This window comes from Molothrus aeneus, chromosome 8, assembly GCF_037042795.1.
Source record: "Molothrus aeneus isolate 106 chromosome 8, BPBGC_Maene_1.0, whole genome shotgun sequence".
In the NCBI taxonomy this organism is placed as follows: domain Eukaryota; kingdom Metazoa; phylum Chordata; class Aves; order Passeriformes; family Icteridae; genus Molothrus; species Molothrus aeneus.
This window is the reverse complement of record NC_089653.1, coordinates 15,672,220-15,695,470: the sequence shown is the minus strand read 5'-3', so window position 1 is coordinate 15,695,470 and position 23,251 is coordinate 15,672,220. Positions and strand designations below refer to the sequence as shown.

The window sequence follows — 23,251 nt, the reverse complement described above, 5'->3', positions numbered from 1 at the left end:
GTGTATTTTAGGGGTTTGGTAGTTCTGCCTTGAAAATGCTATTTTATTTGTATGGTAGATGCATGGATGAGTCAGAAAATGATACCATTACACTTGTTTCATTGTAAATGAGTGCCCAGCTGTCTTACATACATCTAAAATGGATATAGGATCACTGATGTGCTTACAGGCTGCAGCTTGTTCCTAATATATCTCTAACAGTTCCTGTAAGAACATTTGGCTTAATGTAATGTTTATAAACCTAGAAGAATATTTTCAAATCTGAGAGTCTGACCAGTAGCTGCAGAGGGTGATCTGTGATTGCTTTACCACGGAAATGCAAAAGTGCAAAGCCTTTACTGCAGCTTTGGCTCATTAGAGTGCTTTTGATCATGAAAAGTGCTGTTTGATGAGCCAAGGCAAAAGGATTATAGGTAGGATATCAAAGGTTCTGCAAGTAAAAAGCAGGAGGGGCCAAATCCACCTGGATTGTCACTCTTTAACAGTGTAGCTTTGCTGTCCAGTATTTTCTATCAGTCCCAGACACAGAAATGTCACAGCAGCAAGTTGGAGTCCTCAGTGCTCATTTCTGTCAACAGCATGCCATACAGCCAAGTAAAAAGAAAGTTGATTAACTGACCGTGGATCTCTTCCTCTTTATTTTGCACAAAATAGGATTAATTATTCTTCAACCAAGAAAAGAGCACAATGTGGGTATTCTAAGCTTTGGGGGGGAAAAGGTTAAAATAAACATCACAGCCCATTACTGCTATTTGTGCAACCACCACAGAGAGTTATTGGGAAGAGCACTGTAGTTCAGACTGAGCACACTCTGTTCTGCACTCCCAGCTTTATCCTGTGTTACAGTGCTTTGGAATTATTGTGCAAGCACCATCACTGGTTTATGCAGAGATGCAGGAATGGAGTGTGATACCTTTTTTTCATACTGTATGGAACCAGTTATAAAATATACTGATATGGATATCCAAAAAACCGTATAGCAAGCGTGGCTTGCTTTGTTTCATGTGGAATAAATTAGGAATGACTATTCCAAAATTAAATGGCTTACACACCTCTTGGCATAATGTAGGTGCAGTCATATCTAGGCAAATGCTTTGTTATATACAAAGGCATTTTCCTTAGTTTTAGCTTTAAAACATTTACCAATATATTCTTTGGATCTTCTCCAGCATGTAAAGGATTTAAAAATCAGTCTTTCAAAACCAGCTCTGAGGGTGGCCTGAGAACAGACTTTATCCCTGAATATTCAGTATCTAAGAGAAAAATATATCTCTACCACTCATGTGCTATTTTCAGATGAGAATATACTCTGAATATTCTCCATTTTTCCCTCTGCTCCCTCCTCCCTTCACTTTGGCAGTAGTACTTTTAAGGATGCACAGCAATAAGATCATGTTCAACAGTCAGCCAAAATGCCATGGTACCCTACTAAGTCCTGGTGGATCAACTATAATCCCTGCATTTTTTCCTTTCTTAATCATGGTAGGGTTTTTAGGCATACATTTACTTTTTATTCTTTTTATTCTTATTTGTAGATGGTCTGAGAAAAGCTGTAGCAATCTTTTGTAAATATCTTTTACCCTTTGCACTCTACGAACTATTGACTTTTTTCTGTGTGGTTGGTTTTGATGTTGTTTGTTCTCTTTCTCTTCTTCTAGGTCATAACCAACACCGCTGCCAAGTTAGTATCACCTCTGTGTAGTGCCAGATATTTGTGTGATGCTGTGTGTGTGAAGATGTGTTTTCTGGGGTAGCATGATCCCCTGTGTTCCTGCTGTGTCTGCTTGCAAGTGCAAGTATTTTTTTAAACATCTGCTTGGTGTGGCAGGCGCCCTGCGCTGCCCCTGCTGTCCAGCAGTGCTCCCGCTTGGCATTTCTTGGTGATGCTCTAATGCTATGATAGAGCTGCCATCTGAGCCTGCCCAGTTCTTCTAAAAGCTTTCAGATGATTGTGCTTCTACAGGCAGGTTTAAGTTCTCTTGAATCTTTAAGTCATCTTCATGCCCTCAGAGTTTGGAGAGCATTATCTGAGCCTTTTTTGGTGTGTTATTAGTAAAGTACTTTTAGCTTCAGTGTTAAATTAATTTCTAAAGTCTGATGAAATTCAAATTTAGGTTGGAGTAAGATAGTGATATGGGAAAAAAATCTATGAAGTGATTTACCTTGATAAATCTATTGTCCAAAAAAGAAATAACTATTGACTTGAAAATGTGATTGATCTGCTTTATTTAGGAGACTTCAGAGAGTCCTCAGTTTTGTCCTTTGTCCCTGGTCAGAGGATTATCTCTAAACTCTTGCTTTTTGCCTCTGACCTGAGTGTTGTCGATAAATTGCTGGAGACTGGGTCAAACTGACTATAAAATAAATAGTTCTAATAGTTAAGTGTCAAATTTAAACTGACAGTACAAAGTCAGGAGTAGTAGAATACATAAAGTTGAAATAATATTTAATACATATAATTTACATTGATCTTGCATTATCTGTTGATTTCGGTGAAGTGTGGGTGTGATGATGTAAGTCCTTTGGAGTGAAAAATCCTAGCCAGTTCACATTAATAATTATTCTGACAGGATTGTCTTAGAAAGCAGAAGTCACTTTACGGGGGTATTTGTAATCTTACTTGCTTTGGGATTTATTTTTCCTGATTCTTTTGTAACTTAGGAGAAAGATCCCATTCATTTTGCAGAGGTGCTGTCTCTGCAGCCTTACCTCTGCCACTTTGTCCCAGAGCCCAGCACTCCTTACAAGCACTAATATCTTCTATTTTATTCCAGAATTAGAAAAAGAACTCAGCAGTTGGCAATCTGTACTTTTTTCTGTTATTTTTATTGGAATCCTGTTAACTTCAGTGGAAGTTTTGCCTTGGTGTATGTAATGTGACTAACACCTCTTGAAAGACATCACTAAAATTGTTTAAAGACCCCAAGTGAAAGCCCAAATGACTTCTGTTGCTACCATGAGGGAAGTTTAGGCTGTTCTGACATTAGTAGCTTTGATTTCTGTAACTGACTGTGGAAACAAATTGCTTAGAACATTATTCTTTAAAGGTGGCATATTTAACCTCTGTCCTTTCCTTTGCACAGTTTTCTCAGATCTTGGGTTTAGAATCTCTTTAGTACTTCCAACACTGTGAAAGAAAGAGAACACTAAATTCAAGATCTTGAGGACCTGTGTATTTGTAATTGTCATGTGATTGTTTAGGGTATTACACAGAAAAGAGATACTGTTGAAGTCAGGCATGTGCATGCTCAGTACAGCAACCTGCATGTCTCAGCCCATCACCCCTCCAGAGATGATGTAAATTGTAATTATAGAATTGTCAGAGTTGATGGATAGTTAAGGGAGATGTGTTTTAAATGTGAGAATGTCTTGGTAAAAAGATAATTTTCACTTTTTTTGAATGCATAATGCCACTTCCCAGTTCCCTCTCTTAAGATGTTGGCATGTGCAAGTGAAGGCTGTGGCTGTAATGCAGCATGTGCTCCTGTGTGTCTCTGGTCCTTGTGCATGTGGCTGTCAATGTTCTATCAAGGATTTGCAATGATATGTGACTGTATCTCTCTCTGTCCATCCTCAGTCAGGGCATCCCACCAAACAAAAGGCTGAAAACAGAGTGGAATCCCCTATCACCTGTAATAGTCTCCAGATAATTAAGTCAGATGGCTACCCATCTGAGCCTTACTTGAGTTTACCTTTTTCATCATGCTAGGTTGGTTTTAACTCTCACTCTCTGGGGCTACCCATGGTAAACAGGCACACTGTTGTGTGTGTAAAGAGAAAAACAATATTAGCCAATAAACTTACAATCTAATGTCTTAAACTGAAAAGGAAAATTGTTCCAATCAAATGGAATTAAATTCTTCAGCGTTTCTTCTGCAGGGAGAGAAATATCTATTTCCAGCTTTGGGTTCAGTTCTGAATGAAACATTTATGAAATATCTGTTATTTCACAAAGGATGGAGTTCTCAATTTTGTCCAGTTTGGTGAGTATATGGAATCTCTCCTGCTGGTATCCCCCTGCTGCTGGCAGGACAGGAAGTGCAGACCAGAGATTCACCTGATCTCCCATAGGTTGAAGAGCAGCCACCATAGTGGCTGACATTGGTCATTGGAACTCTAGGCAGTGCTCAGTCCTAGCTCTAGGACTAGAACTATGCATAGCTCAACCCTACAAGAAAACCAGCTGCTCTTTGGCTGCAGTCTGACATCAAACTAATTCTGGTGTCATGGAAGCTTCAGTTAGCTTGCTTTAGGGGCTCAGTCTGTCAAATATGAAATCTTTCCTTGTAAATGGAGTCACTGGAAACAAAGGCAGCAGCTCTTCCAACTGTACTTGATCCTTTGGTTGCAATGTTGCATATTTTGATCTGGGACTGAGCATTTATCATGCTATAGCAGCACTTCAGGCTGGTGTACAGAGATCTTGGGAAGATTTAGTCTCTGTAAGGAAAGCCTTGAAGATTAAAAGGCACAAGTACTACATTTCACTGTGATTAATAACACAGACAGAAAGTACTGAAACATTCTAAATAATAGAGAACCTGATATCTCTTCACTTCCCTGTACTTTCTAGACCTTTATAAGACCCTTCTGAAAACACAAATGGATGACAAAAAAAGTGGGAATTCTCTGCACTGTGCATGTATGTCCCATGGGCATGCATATATGTGCATATATACAAACATGTGCATGTTTGTATACACTTAAATGTATATATGCATATAACAACAGAATTTTAGTATATGTATCACACAAATATTTACTGATTTTTGTGGTATTTTAATACAGTGACAGCTATTTCACCTTTTTTTCCTTTTTATACATCGTAAGCCAACCCAAAAATTACATCCATTAGCACAGCCATCTTTTTGCTTGGTACTTACATTGTCTGTGCTTCCCTGATGAGAAGCTTTGGTGAGATGCCATGAACAGACGTGCACACTCCTCTCTTGGTGGTGCTTCCCTCACTTAACTTCACGCCTCTCTCCTTTCTTCCCCTCCCTTCCTTCCCCATGGAACCTCACTCTTGCATAACCCAGCACGGACTTCACGGAGCGTTTCAACCCCAATGTCCTGAAGGACTCTGCCCTGTCTACCCACAAACCCATTGAGGTGAAGGGCCTTGGCGGCAAGGCTACCATAATTCACGCGCAGTATAACACCCCGATCAGCATGTATTCCCAGGATGCTATCATGGATGCAATTGCAGGCCAGGCACAAGCCCAGGGTGGAGAATTTGCTGGGTAAGGTTATTTCCTTCTGTGGAATGCTCTTTCTCTGCATGGTACTTGTAACATCCCTACCTGCATGACACATTTGCTCCTGCTGGACTCTTTCTTTTTTCCTGGGGTATATTACACAAATGTGTATCAATCCTAGACAGTGTCCAAAAGCACTTCCATGTTTTGAATTTAAAAGGATGGATCACTTGAAAATCATAGCATGATTTGTTGTTGTATGGGACCTTAAAGTTCCAAGCCCCTACCATGGTCAGGGGTACGTTAATTTAACCTAGTTTTTTGGTATTCCTCCTAGAACTGGTAAACCCCACAAAAATACATCTAATGCTCTGAATATGATATTGGATGGCTTTTCATTCCTGACAACCATGATTTATAATAGTCACTATTGTATGCATAGCTCAGAAAGGACAGAAAAAGGGGAGTGGAATTTTTATTGAGATGTGAAGAATGCAAAATATTTATTTAGCGCTGGCTACTGTTTTATTCTTCAGAATGGAATGTTTTGCTGTATTTTCCCTATCCCCAGTTTACATACAGTACATGTGTTTTACACAGATCCTTTGGACTATCCAAAAATCCCCTGATCTTTAATAACTTTGCTTTTCCAATGCATGTTTCTGGTAATCTTACCTGATTAACTTATCCAGAGTTGTAATAACTTCACTGAAATTACATATGCTATGAATGTAGCCAGGTTTCTCTTACCAGGTGCACTTCTGCTCAAAATAGAAATTGCCTTCCTTTGATATGACACCAAAATACAGGTATAGCAACACACTTTAACGTAGTTTCTTTTCCATGTGTTAGCTGCAGGCTTATTCAAAATGAGGATGGTTTATGTATTTGCTTGTGCTCCCTTTTGCTGGCCACTTTTCTCTCTGTTTTATAATTATTTTTCTTTTCTGTTAAGTTTTTGCACCAATATTGTTGTTCATCACAGCTCTCCCTCATGATGGATCACAAGCAATACCTTTAGCTGGCTTTGGCCATGACTCAGTGAATCTCCACAGGTGTTGAGGAGACTCATATTTCCAATTACTGAAGCACAAAGAAGTTTGTTTGTGTTCTCTATGAGAGTTCGTATCCTTCGTAGGCATGGATTATAGGAGACATTTTATGATACATTGGCACTTTCTATTACATGCTGTAGCATTGTATGATGCAAATAGTAATGTTTAAAAAAATTACCTATTTAAATGATCAGATGATTATAAAGTTAATGCTGCATATGTGGATCCTTTTCATTTTATAAGTTACTTTTAGTTTCCTCTGTGATATTCTGAACTTTAATTTGCAGTGGAAACCATAATGTTCTTTAGCTTGCTTAGTCAATCAAGTCTAAGTTAAGATTATGCTTAATGAGGAAGTATTTGTATGAGGTGTTTTTAATATAAAAGCAGACCAAATTGTGTGCTGATTCATTTTGTCTCAGTTATCAGCCTATAATTTGGTCTTGGTTCTTAATTAGTAGCCTTAGTCCTTTTCATTTGTCCACAAGTGTCTGTAGGGTGATAAGCACACTCAGACTGCACATCTGAAGGGCAGACAGCAGCTGGAAACAGTTTACTTATTTTACCAGTGATGAAGGACAGACAGGCTTAAGATAGGAACTCATTTTCTAGTTTGACCGTTTGAAATCAGTGATGTATCTTCATGAAATCAGAGTCAGACTCTTGTCACTTAGAAATAAGCCACACTTACTGGATCACCATGGAAAACATAAAGGGAAGGACAGAATTATTGATACTCAGACTCCATGCTGAAACCTAAAGGCAGAAAATTTCAAAAGCCCTGACTTTATATATTTTTCTTCTCTTTGTTTTTCTGTTTTAATTGATCTTGCTAAACCAAGAACCAGAAGCTATGTGGCTGCAGTAAAACCCTGTGGACAGTACGTTTTGAGTACATTTCTGTCAAACCACTTCTAAATTCCATTATGCAGTTTTAGCCAAATTCACAAGCTGTATAAAGACATATATCCAGCACTTTTATTGGGAATAAGATCTGAAAGTTGAAGAATCAATAATATGACTGTACAAACTAAGGTTTTATGTGATCTCTGCAATAAGTCAACTTGGCTGGCTATTTACCAGTCTACGTGAACTTTTGTTTGTTGGGTTGGGGGGTTTTTACGCTTAGGGCTTTTTTTAAAATAGCTGGAATCAGTCTAATACCTGATGTCACAATATTTTGTTGTATGTCTACATCAGGGGTAGAACACTGCAGTGTTCCTAAGTTTTTACTTAATATCTACTGAAATTAAATCTGCATAATGACTCCAGGGAGTGAATCACATAGTAAACCATAGTTTATAATGAACTCCAAAAAATAAAATTCCTCCATCGCTACTTATTCAGAGAAGTTTGACTGTCTTTAAAGGTTTTTTTAATGTAAAAATATGTGAGTTAAATGATGATAAGAAAAAGGAAAATTATTTTTATTGACTCCTACTAGAATACCTTAGGCTCTAGATTAAAAACCTCCAACAGTTCTAACCCATTTGGGAAGAGGTTTTTTTTTTCAGTGGCATTAATTTAAAGTAATATGCTTAAAGATGCATGATATTTCTGCACATCCACACCCAGATGGAAAGAAATTAAATTACAAAGAGGTATAACAGAGGTATTAACATGGTTATGTGCATCTTTAGGCTGTCTGTAAGAATCAACTGTCACATTTAGGTTTATGAAATGCTCATAATCAGCGATGCGCTCTATTTTACACTTCCATGCTGAGAGGCTTATATGTCCTAGTTATTCATCCACAATATAATTATGTTTTTAAAAAGAAAAAGGCCTGCTGAATTAAAGACAGAGTTGGAAATACTCCAATGTATTGCATTAATTTAGTTCAATTTATATGAGCATGTTTCACTCTGCTGGGGAGGTTAATTCACCAGGCTCCATTTCCTGCCTTAATCAGCTACCATAAGGATATTAATATGTCATATTAATGCCACACATTGCTACTGTGAAATTTGTGGTCCGGCTTCCAGCTCTATTTTTTTAACAATGCTTGAGTTAATGGCATATCTGTACATAAACCTTTGAACTGGCTTTTTTGTACATAGGTCATAATATAAGAAGAAAGCATTTGGGCTAGAGGATATAAACAGAGGAATTTGAACTGTCTGTGGCTGGCACACCACTGCTGCCACAGTGGTCCATGGTTGAAATCAGCAGCACTGTCTATCCAGTGGTTTATTATCCACCCTAGAACTGTGTTCAGCTGGGAAATTTGCTGTCCCATACAGCAGGTTTTTAAGCTTCTGCAAGATTACGCAGTGTGGGGATATGAAGTTTACTGTTGGCCCACATCAGGCAGTCACTTCTGGTATTCATACAGAGCAGGTTCTGGGTGCAAAGCACCCTGAAGTGCCTTGGGGACTTGAAAACAGGGTCAGCTTTTGGGGAACATTGCTGTGACAGAACTTCCAGCATAGCCAAGTGTCAGAAGCAGCAGCAGAACAGTCCTGAGGGCGTTGCTGTGACTTACTGTTGGTATTAGAGAGAATCTCTTTGCCATGTGAAGACTATTCCTGCAAAAGGTGGGAGAAGGCAGAACTTTATGCTTTCCTGCCTGCCTCAGCAAGCCCTTTAGCTATGTGTGATGGGCCACAAGAGGAGAACTACTGTTCTCTCTCCCCTCTTTCACCTAAAGAAGGCTGTGGCACCACTTTGTCCATTGCTGCACACAGCAGCAGCACTAATGGAAGTCACTGATGGCAGAGCCTTCCCAAAATAAACAAGTCTGTATTCTGCCTTCTGTACCTGCGAGTGTTTGGATAGTGTAAGGATTGTGGTCTAGGAAACACAAGCTAAAAAAGGAGCTCAAAAATGTTTCTTCCTCCTACAGGCCATCTTTCACACTGAGGAACTTTTTTACATAACTTGTATGTTTTGTAGCAGAGCTTAAACTGAAGAGTCAAGTTTTTCTCTAAATTCTAAACCTAAGCTGTGTTCCGCCCCACTGGTGTGTAGAAACGCACAAAAAAACTTAACTGGGATTTGTACTTTGATGGCTCCTCAGGAAAGTGAGAAGTTTGCATATATGGGGGTTATAAATACATGATATTGTGTGTAAATCCATCAAACCAGTGTATATTACCCAGTGCTGAAGAAGAGGAGTGTGTCAGCTGGGAAGCACTGATATTTAAAGCACTACCTGGTAACATTTGCATCCCATGTCAGACATCCTGGCTTTTCATGAGTCCTCTTAGGCTTTCAAATCACAGACCCAGATTCTCTGTAGATTTTCTCTGCAAAGTGATAGCATTAACTTTGAGCCTGAACCAAGGAAGCAACTGTTGGACCAAATGGCCTTTAACTTTAAACAGAACTGTTTCTCAGTTTTCATGAAGTTGATCTTGCTGCTTGCAAAGCTCTTTATGGAATAGCATAAAGCTGTTACAATAAATCACTTGCTTCAAAAATAGACCTTGTATTTAGAGCAGTCATGGAGCCAAGTTGCTCCAAGCACACATCATTCCCTCAGTGTATATTTCTGCAGCTCTGTTAATAGTTAATTTTAATTCTGCTATGCAGAAGTTATTTTCACCAAGGAAAAAATACTACCAAAACCTATTGAGTTACTATGCCTGTTTCTAGCCAGCATCATAAATCAAAGCGAGGTTACCTAACTTGTGCTACAGACCTGTGTAGCTTTGATTTTAGGTGTGCACAACTGGATATATCACTTTGCAAGATGCTTAAGCATGTTGTAAGATCCTGAGATCCATTCTGTCATTAAAGATTTCAGATACTACTTATATATGCAAGTCTTGAGTGCAAGTCTAGACTTCCTGTGCTTCACATGTTTAGTAGACAATGAATCCAGACTATGGCAGATGGAAATTTAAATCAGTTTGAAAAAGAATCATCTCTAGAAAAAGCTATAAAAGTCTACCTCATTATTTTTATACTGAAATATGGGTTTATTTCTAATTGCAACCTTAAGGTACACTGGCCCAGCACTATAATTTAAAGAAAACATAAAACAGTACCAACGTGAAGTTGTTTTTATAAGAAATAATATGTAACAAGAATGGTCAGAGAAATAAATGGTTTTGCCTGGCCTACTCTCCACATATTATTCTTACCACTGCACACTTGTGTACCTGCATTGGCTGAGGAATCGTGAACAGGTATTTCCAAACAGATTTGAAAGATAACAGGCCCTTTCAGAGACAGAATGAGTCATAACATAAAATTGATCTATGCATTTTTTTAAGAAGTGATAGTTTCAAAGCCATGTAGGGGATGGCTTGGTGAGATACTGCTGCTTCCAACATTTCCCTTTCTGAATTGCAGTGCCCTCCCTATAAAGGATCCTCATGTAGACAGTGCCTCTCCAGTGTATCAGGCTGTGCTTAAAACCCAGAACAAGCCTGAGGATGACAGTGAGGACTGGAGCCGTCGCTCTGCTAACCTGCAGTCCAAGTCCTTCCGTATCCTTGCCCAGATGACTGGAACCGAGTACAGTAAGTTGAATAACAAAATATCCCCCTCATCCTGATTTTAGATTCATGTCTTTCCTCACTGCCCTGGTATTGGCCAGTGATACTCAGGGAACACTATTTTCCAGGCTCATGTAGTTGTCAGTGAGGGTGAAGATCCTGCATGTAACTTGAGGGAACTCAGAAATCATAGTGAACAATCTCATCTTATGCTTTATGAAGAAAATTCTTTCGCATGGGGCCTCAGCATAAAAATATAACAGATTGTACAGTAAACGAGCATTTGGGGCCCCACAGTTATTCCTACTTAGAAATCAAGTCTCTGCAGTGCAATCTTTGGGTTTTCCTGCAGCCTAGACATACAGAGCTGTCCATTCTTTAGACAAAAATGGTAAACATGTCAACTGTTTTCTGTAACAGTCTTTTAGAGAAGTGACTTCTGGAGGTCAAAAAAATTCCACCATTTGTATGGAATCTATGTCTCTATCAGCCCTGTTATCTAAACCTAGATCTGATTTGAGTATCACAGAGCTTTAACCTTGTTGCCTCTGGAAATGGTTTTGTGGCTACCTGGTAGTAAGCTCACAGGTGATTCCTGTTGTAGAGAGAAGGAAGGTCAGGGCCTTTTCCCACATCAGGAGGAAATATTTAGCATTCCCTTCCTCCATTAATGTACTGCTGCTGTCTCTCCTGCTTTGTACAAAACATCAGGACCTCTCTGTAGAATCATTGCCTACAGCTGTGAAACATTGCTAATAATGAATGGGAAAGTAGTTGTAATAGCTACCTTCCTCCTAACATCCTCCTTCCTGTCCCTAGGGAACTGCTATCTTCATGATGTTCTTACAAATTCCACTACTGCAAAGTCAGCGTGAATGCACCTTTAGATAGTCTTTTTATAAGTTTCTACAGAATTTTAAATACTATAAAGCCAGTTCCTTTCTTTCTGTTTTTTAACTGAAGCATTTTTTCCTGCAGTGCAAGATCCAGATGAAGAAGCCCTGAGGAGGTCAAGGTAGGCAAGTCCCTGTGAAAAATACAGCTTTTTCCTTCCTGATAACCCAATAATGTTTTAAAATGGCATTAATATTAACTTCCTTTATTATATTTTTGTCCTAATATATTCTAACATGTTTACTTAAAAATCACTAAAGTTAAAATGCTATCATTGAGAGGCATTTGAATGAGAAAGATAACAAATCAGCATGTTTTTAGGAAAAACAGTGTAAAATTGCTGGAGTGTATGTTCAAATCTGAAAGCTCTCTGCTTATGCAACTTTCCTGTTCTTTACTGGGTGTGTGAATGTGATGAGTTCTAAGGCCTGTGTAACTACTTGAATGTGTAAGTGGATAAAAATATGTAATGTTGTGATAGCACTGAAATCTGTGAGCAATTTATTTGGATGACCCTCTGATTGACATTTGATTCTCCTTAAATGATACAGTAAAGGAGTTGTTTCCATTCATACCTATAATCATTGGTTTATGTTTTGTTTGGAATATATATGACCTAAATTTGTAGAATATGGAAGCACAGGACTGCTTTTGCTAATGAATAAATGTATTTGTTTTGTATGATGTATCAAAAACACTGAAAAAGAGGATATGTTCAGAGATATAATATGGAATTAAAGATTTATCATCATCCTGCATAGCCAGGAAATAGATGTATTAAATATTATTATGTTGAGCTTAAAAACTGCCATTGAATCAGAAGCATTCTGCATGCAATCCTTAGTTTCTGCTTGCATACTTCAAATCCCTGTTTCACTTTAGGTGCTCTAAGCCACCGGGTGGGTTTGTGATGTTTTTGGTACTCAATCCACCTCTTCTTTTTCTATTTTATATTTTACTGCCCTGTGGGTTCTTTAAAGGTTCTGAGCTTTTGATCACAGTGCAGGTTACTAATGTTGAGTTAGTGAAAAAGAATCTGCTGTCTTCCCTGTGAGAATACAAGAGTGCTTTCACTTGGTGTTTGCTGTAAGCCCTCCACTGCAGTTCACCCAAGTTCATGGCTGGGTGCCTGAACATCAGGCTTGACATTATAGCCCTCAGGGATTTATTTCTTCCCTCAAATATGTGAGCCAAATTCTCATTACATGTATTGTGCATTATCTGTTTTCATGTAATAGCACACGTCCAAATCCTTATTATGATGGGATTTAAAGCGTTGTGCTGAACTTAACATTGCCCCATTCATATCTGAGAGTAATATGTGATTTTAAAGAAATAATCTCTCTAGGTTTAATCTGTGGCTTTGGAAAATAGAAAATAGTGGAAACTTTACATGGTATGAGATATGTTGACAATAATTACCTGATAACACATCAACACATGTAAATTGCACATTCTATCCAGTGTAATTCCAAGTACATGAGTACATCCACTATGGTTTGCACATTTTCTGCAGTCTTTAGGTATCACTGTGTTATTCTTTTCTTGCCCAAGGATGCTTCTGGTAATGTTTGGGCACAGCTGAACAGGTTTAAGGTGTGCATTGGTAGTAGAGGAATAAGGGAGCATGTGTAGGTAGTTACACAGGGACAGTGCAACTGGTGTAAGATCTGGTGCAAGGAATGAACTGGGGTCTCCTTCCTACCCCACTGACAGCACCATCTGGGTGCTTGACAACAACCTCAAACGCTTGGCAGCAGGGTCCTGGCTGTGCAGGCATCCATCACTGTGGCCTCAGGCTGAGAGCAATCTCTCTCTAGTGCTTTCTCTTGTCTCTTTGTGTCAGCTCAGTGTAGCCAGCAGGAATTGCATGGAATGGCGATCAGGTTTCTTCCAAACACTTAGGAGTGCAGGGAAGAAAGATGTAGCTTATTTTTGGCAGAACTGTTTTACTTTAAAATAGTCACTTTTAGATTGCTGCTTCCAACTTCATGGCATATGTTCAAAAAAAACCCCATAAACTTGGGAATTTGGGTGGCAGAACATTCCTGTCAGTTAATATTAATGAGTGTGTTGTATGACTGTCCTTTGCTCATGCTGCTGCTATTTTGAAGGCACACATAAAAATATAACTTGCTATGAAAACTTTTCGTTGCTGGTGTGATCATTGTTGTGGAATAATTTCTGGAGAGATGGGATCCATTTCAAGCCAAGCAGATGTTTCTAGATACCTTTTCCTTGAATGGAGGGGTAATGTCTTCAAAGCAGTCAGGGAGTTCTTAAATTATAAGTCAGACCCACTGGAGCTAGTATATTCTGGTGTAGCTGAAAAAAAATGCCATCAGAAAGTTTCAGCTAGAAATACTTTGTCTCCTGATTACCTAAAAGCATAAAAAATAGTTTGAGAAGTCATACATCAAGACTCCTTTAGGACTGTTACTTGCATGGCACTGTGTTACTAAGCTCAAAAGATTTAGAAATATCAGTGAATTTGTTGGCATTTACTCTGTTTATTGTTTTGTGCTTTCCTCAGCCTGAGGAGTAAAACCAGCCCAGTCTGCTCCTTTGTGTTTGGCTGGTTTCACTCTCGAGTTCCACTGCATTAACACAATTAATTGTCTTGTGTTTTGAGTGTAAATAATGAGGAAAAAATGACCTTGTTTGCAATGACTGCAAAAAGTTTTGCAAATAACGAGAACATTTTCTTTTTCATTCTGTTTGATATACTTCTCCTTGACTATGCTATCATCTCACATCTTCCTTCTTCCCCTTTTTATGTACAAAAGGTGAATTTAAGCTATAGGGCATCTAGAAAAGATTAAATCCTGAGAGCTGCTGAGCATGGCTCAAGCACCCCAGTCTGCAGTCAGGGGTGGCAGGAGGTGGCCAATACTTCACAGGACTCTGCTTTGAAAATCCCCTCTTGTTCTCCTTTGTGACACAAATGACCAGAAATATCTATGCAAAATGTCTACACTAATACTCACTAATTCTGAGGAAGCTATACAAGAGTACTGCTGAAACCGGGGGTTGGTGGTCCTTGCAGGAAGGACAGCGGGTCATATATGGGCTGACCTAAGTGTTAGAGAATGGAAAATAATTTGCATTTATTTTGCACTTGTATGAGTTAACTTTCACTGACTCCTCAGTTGTGTGAGAGGAAGGGAGAAGCCAAGAGAAACTGCTGGGAGGAAAACAATGGGATACACTGCATTTCTAGCAAAAGCAGCCCTGTAATACCAAGCACAAGTCAAAGAATAAGAGGTTTTATCAAGTTACTTCTCAGAAATAAATCACTGCGAAACCTTTCACACATGGTCCAAAAAGCATCACCCAGCCTTCACTATGCTGATTTGAAAGCTGAGGAAAAAATCCAAATAAATTGCCACTGTCCTAGTTGTAAGGCAGAGGAGTGGTAGCCATGGTCCCTAACCCCTTTCTTTCTCCCTCCTTTCTTTCTTCTGTGTATGTGTGTCTCTCTCTGTCTCTGTCTCTCTCTTTCCTCATGCCACAGGGAGAGGTTTGAAACGGAACGTAACAGCCCACGCTTTGCCAAATTGCGCAACTGGCATCACGGCCTGTCCGCGCAGCTCCTTAATGTTAAAAGCTAAACGGCCCTGGCCGAGGGCAAACACAGAGTCCCAGTAACACATTAACTGCTGGCCTGACTTAGAGCCTGAGCCTGCCACTCGTGCAAAGATGTGCTACTAGGCACTTGGTTTCTGCTGTTAGCCTGTTAGCCATTCGCTCTCACCAAGGGTGAAATCATGACACAACCCAGGACATGTTCTTCATGATAAAGTAGCTTAGCTTTTTTTCCTTTATTATCTCAAACTTCAGTATACAGCAAAACGTCACTATTGTAGTCTCTTGACTTTAATTCTAGAAGAAAATGAGAGGGAAGTTGCTGACAGTATTTCTTTAGAAGGAAAAAGAATGAGATTTTCACAGAATTTTAGTGATGTAAAGATAATGAAGTAAGAGAAAGAAAATTGAAAAGGAAAACTGATTGGCCTAGACTTTGCTAAATGTATAACACAGTTTGCATAGCTGAATGATGCTGTTTGAAATAAGATATTAGCAATGTGAGGTTATATTTCAATATATTATACTGGCAAAAGTCATTTACTGAAACCATTGCTGTAAGTTTTGTGTTGGAAACTTTAATTTATCATTATATGGAAGAGAGGTAGCTGAGGTTGCTCAGGATCTGCAAGGAAATGATATTTTGCTAGAGGTGATTTAGGAGTGAGAAGAATATATCATACTGCTGGTACACTGAAGCTTTTAAAAGCATCTTGTAAGTTTTAAGGAATATGTTGCCCATTCTGTATTGCTCTTGCTTTGACTCACATTTTTTTCTGTATATAGCAGCATGCTTTATCTGAAATAAAAGGTTTTAAAACTAAAATAATTCTGTGCCTATTTTACACAGTACTTTATTCTGTTTTAAAACTTAACTGCTTCAAGTGATTATTGAAAGAAGGAGAACTTTTCTTTCCCAAATATAAAATTTGGTCAAAAAGCTTTCCATTATTAGCTGTAATTATTATTGACTTGTAAGTTGTCTGAATTGGAATAAACCTGACAAAGCAGTTGAGTTAGGTACCTTTATCTGGTAGCAGTAATTCCAATCAAAGGGATTAGTGCATGAGATCAGATTGAAACTATTACACTTTTTGCTGCTTCCAAATTTGTCTCAGCACTTCATACAAGAACCAAGTTCATGCAAACTCCCATTTTTTTTTTCTGTGTTATAGAAATAAGGAAATGCTACTGTTCATGGAGAGTTTTGCATGAATCAGCCAAATACTGAAATGTTTAAAGGATTAGCATACATATATAAAAAACCTTATTCTTCAGTATTACTTAAGAGTACATAAGCACTAATTCCTTTTAAAATGCATTTCACTTTTCCTAGCTGAATACCAGAGCACTTCAGGACATGCTACTTAATTCACAACATGCATTTATATTTTCCTTATGGGAACATAAACAGATTCTGATCACACTATTTTATTAGTACCTATGATAAATCAGCATTACTGCATAAATAAGACCAACATTTTAGCTTTTCCTGATTGTTGCCAGGAGCAACCTTTGGTGTGAACTTTACTTATATATGGAAAATTTTGATAGAATTTAAAATATCAATAGGCAATTAAGATTTTTTTCATAAACATAAAATGTACCAAAGCAAAATAATCTTCCAGTTCTAATTTTCAGCCAAATTAAATGTTTTTATGAATTAGTAATACAGTCTCTTCATGGTAATAACAATTGTGCATCCTTAATGTTTTATGAATATAATACAGATACTAGTCATTTCCAATAGTTCTAGTGCATGTTTTAGAATGAAAATGTCTAGATTATATCTCAATGTTTACACTTAATGTTATTTTGAAAGGTATTTTAATGATATAGATTCAGTGCATATAAAGCATGTAATAATAGAATTGGAATCTAACATTCTCCAAGCTTGTAGAATGTCAGTTCTTTATGCGGTTACATGGGGGAAAAAAGCAAAAGGAAAAAATCTTGAATATCTGGCAGCTTTTAGAACTGCTGCAATGTTAAAGATCTTTTGTGAAGGTGCCTTCATTAATCCTTACAGCAAGATTTTCACTACACCATATTTCGACTGCTTAGTCCAATCCCTTTTAAAAATCTCACAAGTGATGGACTTTTCATGTTAAAACTGTCAATCAAGTACTTCTGTGTCATTTCTTTTTTATATATATAGACCAGTAATTCCTCAACTCTTACTCCTTAGAAATCTTTTATGTTTTCATGGTGGTCTTCAAGTCCAGAAAATTAATGTTATGGATCTCTTTTTGTATAGCTCTGAAGAGGCCTTGTTTTTGCTTCCTGAGGAGGAGGCAGACTTTGTAAGGCAGAGAAATTGGCCTGGATTTCTCACTCTACTGCATATCATTGCTAGTACAGGAACAAACCTGGGCCTGATAAAAGAGCATTAAAGCTTTGAAATAACCAGTAGCTTTGTTCTAGTGAAAGGGCAAGCCTACCCCATTATGTTTTAGTATGTTCACCCTTATCTCCCTCTGTGTGGCTTCTGAGTGACCAACCCCACCTTGCAGTGTTTCCTGAGCACTTGCAAAGTCTGCTGTCCCACACAGGAAAATCAGTCACAATTAATGGCAGTGAGGCTTAAAATAGGTTCCTGATTGAAGACTCAATGAGTCATGTAATTCTTTAAACCAGCACTGATGATAGGCAGGTGTATCTGCCCCATACTGAATATATTTTGACCTGTGATGGCTCTGCTGAGCAGAGGACAATGGTTGGTGACAATACTGTCTTCTAAATAATCTCCATGCCAAAAATAAAGTAAAACACAGGATATGGGTAGTCATATGCACCCCCTGCCCTTCCCAATATTGCCAGTAAAGCATAGTGTTATAAGCATTTAATGAAGACACAGCAAAGCTGATGCCAGTAGGAATCAAATCCAAAAGGCCTTCCAGGTAAATCTGCTTGTCTGGTTCTGGCACAGGGACATGCTCCTTTTCTGCTGTGGTCCAAGGCTGTTTGATCTAAACTAACCTGTCTCCTGAATCCTGCTGCCCTGCCTCCTGCTCCAGCAGCCCCCTGACCTCCTGCAGTGCTCAGTTTGCAGCAGAGGCACTGACTGCATGCAGTGTGTGCTGATGGGACGTGGCTGCAGTGTGGCTTTAGGACAGTGGGTGTGACAGCTTGACCTCTGATCCTTTCATGCATGACAAAAGGACAAAAGGAGGAAGGTTCTGTGGCTCCTTCCCTTGCCTCCCTCTCCTCATGCCTGCCTGCACAGAAAGGACAGTGTGTTTTTGCTAGGTAATACAGAGGTCACTTCATTGCAGTTTCTCTCTCATTATGCACAACTGGGTGGAGTATATCTTCCAGAGCAAGGAACAAGTATTTCTGGGAGTACTTTATCACTTTTGAAAGGTCCAACTCTTGCACATCACAGAGCTTTCTGAAGCCTTCCTCAGGGCAGAAGTGACACCAGTTTTTCACTTGTGCACTCCGGTTCCCACAGGAGCTGAGTTGATGTTGTAGCTTCTTTAGCTGTGTCTACCATGAGCTTCAGTGACTGGGATTACCATTATATGTATCAGAAACTTAAATGGATCCTTACACAAATTTGAGTTTGCAAAGTTAAAAAGCCAGAATTTTGGTATGGTGCATGGTATTACCGGATAATTACTTTATTTAACCAGTTTGCCTTTAATTGACAGCTTTCTGCAGCATACATGAAAATTAATTGACTAAAACTTGCTCTCAAGCACAATAGCATCCTTGTTCTATGGCTCCTAATCAAAGCCACCTGACACCATTAAGACAAGCTAAGGCATCTTGACTTCCTTCCTTGGTTGGCCAGAATTTCCAATGATTAACATTGCTGATCTGCCCAATTGCCAAAAACCTCCTATCTGCTGCTCAAATTACCAGAATTGCTACTTTTTAAAAGACATGGCCTATCTTTCCACAACAGCTTGTGAAATAAAGCAGACTTCTCTAGGTAGATTTCCCACTTGAGGAACATAATAAAAAAATAATAAGCACATCAATTTAATATCTTCTAATTCCCACTTACCTTTTAACACCTGAAGAGTGAAAAAAGTGTAGGAACAGTGAAATAACTCGATTGTCTCCATGGAATCTTGAGTGAAATCAGGAGAGAAAATTGATCCTATATAAAGTCTTTCTTCCTCTAAATACTCCTGGAGGTTCTACAGGAAAAAAAATTATTAGGGCATCGTAAATCCCTTGTTTCCAAGTCAGTTCCCTGTAGAATAAATTGGTCAAAAACAGTGTAAGGTACAGTGTATCCACTTCAATGTACCCACTTAAAATTGAAAGAGTGAAGCCTCCAAATGCAATTAGAAAATACCATTGAACTTTTCTCAAAACAGTTCATGAAGGAAGTAATGCATAAGCTAACAGAGCCTGTTAAAGCTGAAATTAAACTTTGGGTGTGGATGTACTGACCTATATGTAGCATCTTATCTTTACCGCCTCAGTCTCCTGCACGTTCCTGTCCACCATGTAACTTTTGCATGATCAGAAATGAACATTAACTTTCATTTCTACTGTGCAATCTTCAGCTGATGCAGGTGGCTAACCAAGACACCAGCGCTGCCTTTCTCTCTGATTGCTCAGTCCAAAAAGGGAAAAGCAGTTCTAACATGCAGCAGATTTTCCAACAAGAATTGTAACTCAGAGACACTCAGCTGAGGTCTGTGGATCATCAGCCTGGCTCCAGCTTTGCTTAGGGTGAGCTGGAGCACAGCACTGGCACTGCTTCCTTTTATTCTGCATCTAAATTGCATTAATGTCAGCAAAATTACCCTAAATACTAATAACTTCCTAATAGCTCATTTCCATGTAAGCACTTTTGTTGTAGCTGACCCAGAATTTTATATGATTACAAATGAGAGAGAGGGAAGGTAAGAAAATCCTTGAGAGAGTTTATGAAATAAAATTTAATCCACATTCTGAAAAAATGACAACCATTCTAATTCATATCAATTAGATATTTGATTCAGGAACTGAACAGCCCAGACACATTGCTGGGTTTCAGGGGCAGCTTCAAACTTAGTTTAATGCCGTGTAGAGGAAATATGAATTTTCTTATCATCAATCTGCACAAATTAAAAAGTAGGTCTAAAAACAACCCCCTGAAAGTGAAACCTCTGAGTTCTTGTTCTTTCCTCAGCTTCCCTGGAGAAAAGTGAAGTCACAATGAGAAAGAACATTTCAGTGAGAAGGGACTAATTTCCTGGCATACAAAACCCAAACTTGTTGTGCATTAGTTTTGTCTGTAGTGGTCAGGAACACAGACTGAGAGTTTGGATCCTGTGCTCAGGTGCCTGGTGGCAGATCCCTGCACTTTATACTGTGGGGCTGTAGAAAGCTACAGGAAAACATTCAATTAAATCGATTTGCATTCTTAAGGCGAAGATAGGGAATAATTATCTGAATTAAATCCCAGCTCCAATTGCTGCACATGCTCAGAATTTTGCAGTCTTTCTTCTTACTAAAGTGATGTATTTACCAATAAGATAAAATTTAAAGTTGGAGTTCACATGCCAAATATCACGCTATAAACCTTGGGCAAGAGTTACCTTACCTTTCCCCAATACTAAGGCTGCTGTATGTCCAGCTGCATTTATTCTGTAACTGTTAGACTTAACAGCAAACCCGTAGGTGCCACTAAAATGCATTCATAGGAGGGATTGGCTTGGATTTTAGTGAGATGCTTTGACTGAGTTCCATACTATGTGTTGAGAACGAGCTGCTGGTTGTTTTCCACTGAATCTATGATAATGCTTCTTCTCTTCTGTGGCACTGCACAAACCAGGAAACCCCTATGAGAAAAGTATTTCCCTGTTTTGGAAAGCAAACATAGTAGGATATATTGCAATTGTTTCGGCGTGGGCTGCTCACATTCTTAACTACAGTGGCTGAAAAAGAGAGACTTGCTCTTCTACTCCTTTTTGTGATCTCAAGCTGAAGTGTTAACTAAACCAGCATGATAGTCATCTTCTGTCCTCTCCAGCTAACTGCCTGTCATTTCTTTGTTTGTCTTCTGGTGTCTTTGTTAAAATAACAGAAATATAGCATGGGGGGGGAAAGGCAAGCAGCCTCAATAGTCATCTGACCATGGAAAAATTCTCAGCTGCAAATACAGAAAGGTAGAAATAGCCTCTCTGGATCAGAGCAGCAGTTAATCTAGCTCAGTGTCCAGTTTCCAACAGTGTCAGTGTTTCATGGCTTCAAGACAAAAAATGTTTGGAAGGCAATTATAAAATAGCTTTCACACAACTTTACTCCCAGACACGCTATCAGAATTTATTTAAAATTAGTTTGTTAGTTTTACTTCTTAAAAAGAAATTTTATTTGTAGGCAAATATGCTTATATAAATATAAGTACATGCTAGGATGAAAGTTATAAGTCTGATTAGTCCTGCAAATCCACACTATACTACTAGAAAAACAGAACTTTTAATTTCAATAAATATAGACCCTAATAATCTGTATGTTTATATCCCCTTTGAAAAAAGATAGTATATCTGTCAGACTTGGTAGAAGACTATATTGGGTTCTCAATACAGTAAAATACTTATAAAATGAACAGATATATTTATTTTAAAAAGAAAGGAGGGTGAACTAATTAAAGAGGGTGAACTGATACTTTAAATAATCAGCTGGGGTTTGGGAGAGCTTATTTGAGTTCTTTACACTGCTGTGGACTTGCTTTTAGACCATGAACAAATCTATTAAGTTTTAGTCTCTCATTTGTAAAATTAGAAGAATAGTCTTGCTCCACAAGAGTATAGAGAAAAAACTCAATTAGAATATTTGCTTTTTGCTTCAGTACCATGTGGGCCCTCAGGACACTTCATGTTTTTATGTCACCAGGTCTTCATTGCCCATCACAGGATTCTGTCTCCACATTTTAGGGGAATAGAGCAGAGCTTTTCCAGAGAGAAAGTCTATCTATCTAGAAGATAGATCTTAGATCTTCTATCTAGAAGAAGGTAGATGGAAGGTGCACCAACTCCACATTTCAGCTTGCCTGCTACATGTACGTGTTTGGGGATCTTTTGCATTTGGTTCCCAAAAATAAAGTAGAATGGGAAAGCATTCCAGTGTCCCATACATACAGTTCAGATTTAACCTACTCATTTACTGAAAATTCTGAAGATTCTCCAGGCTACTTTTAGGGTCCATTAGCACACGCAAGTTTGGCTTGCAAATGAATTTTGATTTCTGTTACTCAAACTATTCTAATTCTTGTTGATGTGTGCGAGGGAAAGACTCTATTTCTATCATTTTACTCTGCCTTTAGCATCATATCATGTAGCATATTTTATGAGAAGAAAACATTTCATAATTTGTACTGTGTAATGTCCTGTGGAGTTGGGAAGACAGTATATTGCTTAAATAGATCTTGTTTGAAATACAGGTCCAACATTTAATGAAATCTGTGGGAGTTGCACTGTTCTCTCAGAACAGTCATTGACTGAGGCCCTTCTATCAAAAGCCATTTCAGTGGGGACTAAAAACAACTGCAGAAAAAAAAAAAATCTCCCACAGTAATTTTAAATCTCTCCCAGATAGCTCAGAACTATTATCCACTACTGTCAGTTATTGCAGCAGCCTGTGTAGGCAGAGATACAAACAGCTCATAGTATTCTGAGCCAAATTCTTTCATGTTGTGAAGGTATTGACTTTACTGAGCCTGCCCGAGGGATGTATTTGGCTCAAAAGTAAAGTTATTTCTGCATTTAGTTAGCAAAAAATGTTTTGATTGTAAAGGCCACAAATCCAGTCATTGGTTCCTTAAAATGCAAGTATTGCCAGTCAGAGGCACATCTGATCTTGACCCTTTCTTCTTGGTAGCCAAATGGGAATTACTCCTATTGACTGGGAATGGAAATAGGTCCTGGAAGCAAAACCATGAAGAAGTGTTATATGTCTTTGAACTCATTTTCCCCTTTACTCTGTGCCTTTTCCTTTGTTTTATTCCGTGGAAGTATTTTTACTATACTTCTCTCTCTGTTTTAACCTTCTCAACTCCCCTGCCATCGTCACTCAACATTATCCAATATTGTACACTTGGGGAAAAAGATTTTGTGAAATACCAACCTCA

At 38.4% G+C, this 23,251-nt stretch overlaps 1 protein-coding gene across 2 annotated transcripts in view; it reads left to right on the top strand.

Moving 5' to 3' along the window:
- Positions 1-23,251, top strand: part of LDB3 (LIM domain binding 3) — a 108,724-nt gene that overhangs the window by 53,824 nt on the left and 31,649 nt on the right. The window contains exons 4-8 of one of the 2 annotated variants that reach the window (XM_066554767.1): positions 1,659-1,681; positions 5,040-5,243; positions 10,553-10,722; positions 11,677-11,713; positions 15,107-15,997. In XM_066554767.1, coding sequence (XP_066410864.1) covers positions 1,659-1,681; positions 5,040-5,243; positions 10,553-10,722; positions 11,677-11,713; positions 15,107-15,203 — 531 coding nt within the window. In that variant the 3' untranslated portion in view covers positions 15,204-15,997. Of the gene's footprint in view, positions 1-1,658; positions 1,682-5,039; positions 5,244-10,552; positions 10,723-11,676; positions 11,714-15,106; positions 15,998-23,251 lie in introns of those variants that run through there. The other variant, XM_066554768.1, reaches the window with a different exon arrangement.